The sequence below is a fragment of the Impatiens glandulifera genome, chromosome 3 (assembly GCF_907164915.1).
Source record: "Impatiens glandulifera chromosome 3, dImpGla2.1, whole genome shotgun sequence".
NCBI lineage: Eukaryota > Viridiplantae > Streptophyta > Magnoliopsida > Ericales > Balsaminaceae > Impatiens > Impatiens glandulifera.
In genome coordinates this window covers 53207051-53210644 of record NC_061864.1, presented here as the reverse complement: position 1 = coordinate 53210644, position 3594 = coordinate 53207051, and the positions used below count along the sequence as shown (strand labels likewise).

Here is a 3594-nt window from a genome sequence, read left to right as displayed (position 1 = left end):
AAATCTCAAGTCAATTTTTATTAGCCGCCCTCCATATATAGTCCTATTTATTGATTCAATAAAATAACACCAAATAAAGTGAATCCATTCATAAAGTCTTCAACTCTAATCATTTTTTACCAACATCAACTAAATTTCATTTCACTCACTTATTTCAAACTTATCTTTCTAATCTGGATATTTCCTATCAATCAAATGAAAAATATCTCAAGGAAAGCATTGTCAAAGGACAATATCGCAAGATTTATCAACATCACAAAGTCAAGTTATCACTTCACATATGTTATTGTACACCCTGATAAATAATATGCTAATATATTCCATATTTGCACATCTTATGAACATAAATACATACCTACCTTCAGCAATCGCACCCACTGGACGACCTTTGCTGACTGCTGCTTCCAACATCAATGGTATCGGGCATATATCTTCATTTCAAACCAAACAAACAAAAATTAGTTATAGAACAAGTAATTTCGTGGTTTTGAGTGTCTTCTGATGGAACGATCCATTTTTTAAAAATTGTCATGAACCCAATAACTTTGCTCTAACACCGAGCTAAATAAGCCTTCAGGGTTTGACACATATTTGGAGCGTTTCAAAAAAAGAAAAGAAAAAAGGTAATCATAACTATAAACTTGGAGTAAGGAAACACATGTATAATTAAGTAGGATATAATCTTCTTTGGATAAACTTGAACAAATGTAGCTAAACATGCTTATTTCATAGCTGCATACATATCCATACACTCAATCTAAATAAGCTTGTATGTTGAGTTTGTTTTATTCAATTTACATACTCAATCAAATTCTAAGTGTTTTCAGGGAATCGAACTTGAAACCATCTGAGCTATACCCATTGTGGTAAACAAAGAGCCTATTTGAAAACTGGTATTTTGTCACAATCATGTAAATTTATAGGTATTTTTTATTTTCAAATCATGATCCAGAAAATTCATATTATTTTAGTTTTATGGATCATAATCCATATTACCTTTTAAATCATGGCCTTGTTCGTTTTTTTTAAATCCTATATAATCAAAACATCATTTCATTCATTCTCATCACACATCACTCATTCATTAATCAAAATACTAAAATACCTTATATTTCTTCTCTTTTTTTTAATCATTTTATCATTATATATGAATACCTTTTAAGACTTAATTTTTTTTCTTCTCAAAATCAACATCAACCAAATTTGTTAAAAGAATCCAAGGTTTATTAAAATGTGAATTTTTGGAAAACATCAACAGATCAAGATTGATTTTCTCATCCCTAGATTAAATGCAGATAAATTCCACCCCTGGTTAAAACATGATCGGAAAATCATCATCAAACTACAATTCCATCCATTGACACTAAGAACTGCAGTCGGAATTATGTTTGGAAACTAAATTTAGTCTTAGATGGTTAAAAGTCTATTAGTTGTTTATCATTTGGAACTCAATCTTGATCCGGATACTATGAACTGGCTCAAAACTATTCATAGGGGAAAACATTATAGATCATGAGAAGATGAGAGGAAATGTAAATAGATCATTTCAATCAAGACCAGAGAATTTGTAAGAGAATTAAAATACATCATGACAGTTACTTACATTTCTTCCTCTTCTCCACTCTTAAGAGCATCCCTTGCTATTACCAGGAAAGCTTCTTCCACATTGATTCCCTCTTTGGCCGATGTTTCGAAGTATGGGATATTCCCTTTTGAGGCACACCAAGCTTTAGCTTTTTTCTCTGAAACCTGTAATTCAAAAAAGCAAATTCTAAAATCATGCTTTAAAAAGAAAATCCTACTAAACAACTCGTACAAAATACCAACCACTCTATTGTTTCCACCATCCACGTCTATTTTGTTCCCTATAACAATGAATGGGAAGTTTTCGGGATCAGAAGGGCTTGCCTGCAATAAATCTGGAAATTAAGCTTTACTAAAACAACTTAAATTTCTATTAACATATCAGACTCAAAGAAGGGAATAGTGAAAGACCTGAATAAGGAACTCTTCTCTCCAATTGTTAAGATTGTCAAATGACTTCATTACATTGACATCATAAACAAGAACGCAACAATCAGCTCCACGGTAAAATGCAACACCAAGGCTTTGAAATCTTTCCTGGCCTGCTGTGTCCCAGATCTGAGACGATAAAATACAACACTTTCTTATTGCCAACTCATTCAAGTATCTAAAGGTGATAAAAAAAAAATTACAACAGAGAAAACAACCAAGAACACTTAGGCTATGTTTCTCATATATCGGAATTGCAATTCTGTGATTTCTACAAACATAAGAACTGAATTAAAATTCAGTTTCAATTCTTAACACAGGAAACAGATGTTTGAAGGTTGCATGTTTTTACATTAAGAAGCCCAAAATGAAAGCAGAATTCATCAGGTCCATGTCATAGCCTAACAAGAACATGAATCAAGATGTTTGATACCAACAAAGATGTTGTTACCAAAAGGTTGCAAATGAGAGGAATCAATAAATATTTCTTGAACCACATTAATCTTCACCAAATTACAGTAAAAAATAGAATCCAGCATAGTCTAACTCTAACCTGCAGAGTAAAAAGCTTGTCCTCGAATTGCACCTCCTTTGTCAAGAAATCAGCTCCAATTGTTGCTTTATACTGATGGCTGAACTTCTTATTGACATATCTATAGGTTTTCAAATCAAGGCATTGAACCCACGTCTAGACAGAGTGTTTTTTTTTTTTTTTTAAATTCAGGCAGTTTAACATTTTGCTTCTCTTTCTATTAAAAACAAAACAGAATTTTCTAGTGAAGACACAAGAACACATAAACGAGATTGAAAGGATACTGATTCATCAAAGACGTCTTCCCAACTCTGCAATTTAAGAATGAAAGAAAGAAAAATAGAACAGTTACACTCCAATTTCGAATTGCATGTGAGATTACGCTACTCGAGCTAGAAGATCAATTCAAAATGAAGTAGGAAAACCCTCAAACTAAAGGAAGCAGAAAGGCCCTGGTTAATCCCATAAACCCTAACTAGCTACAATTATGAAGACATGTTTTCTATGAACTTACCCGCTATCACCCAAAATTATGACTTTCAAAAGTGTCCTCCTTCGAGAATTCGGCATCGTTTGCAAACTTGATCAGAAAATCTTCGATAAGATCGCTCAAGAGAGAGAGAAAGTGAAATCTCAACGAAGAAGAGAGAAATCTCCGATAAGAACTCAACTGACCCTAATTTGATCTTATATTAAACTTAATGTCAGTTAATTTTATTTATTTATATATATTTTTTAAATTTTAAATTTAGTAACTATTCTCATTTATGATTCATAGAGTCGAGTTGGAATAGTTCAATTTTGTAATCAAGTTTGAGTTTTATATTTTGAATTAGAGTTATTTTATATTTTTAATCTGAGTTATTTTATAAATATTATAAATATTTATATTTATAATATATATAATATTACATTATATCTTGTATATATAAAAAAATATAATATAAAAAAATATGTTATTTTAATTAATAAAATTTAAATTTTAAGTTTTTCAAGTTTGAGTTGAGTAGTTAAAATTGTCAATGAACCGATTTCGAGTAAAAAATTTG

At 30.8% G+C, this 3594-nt stretch overlaps 1 protein-coding gene across 1 annotated transcript; it reads right to left on the bottom strand.

Moving 5' to 3' along the window:
* Positions 1 to 219: 219 nt before the first annotated feature.
* Positions 220 to 3210, bottom strand: LOC124930158 (ras-related protein Rab7-like). Its single transcript, XM_047470520.1, has 7 exons — positions 3060 to 3210; positions 2830 to 2856; positions 2567 to 2666; positions 1996 to 2142; positions 1828 to 1908; positions 1604 to 1749; positions 220 to 431 (listed from the first exon to the last, which is right to left on the bottom strand). The coding sequence occupies exons 1-7, from the start codon at positions 3113 to 3115 to the stop codon at positions 362 to 364; spliced, it is 627 nt and encodes a 208-aa protein (XP_047326476.1). The 5' UTR covers positions 3116 to 3210; the 3' UTR covers positions 220 to 361.
* Positions 3211 to 3594: the final 384 nt, after the last annotated feature.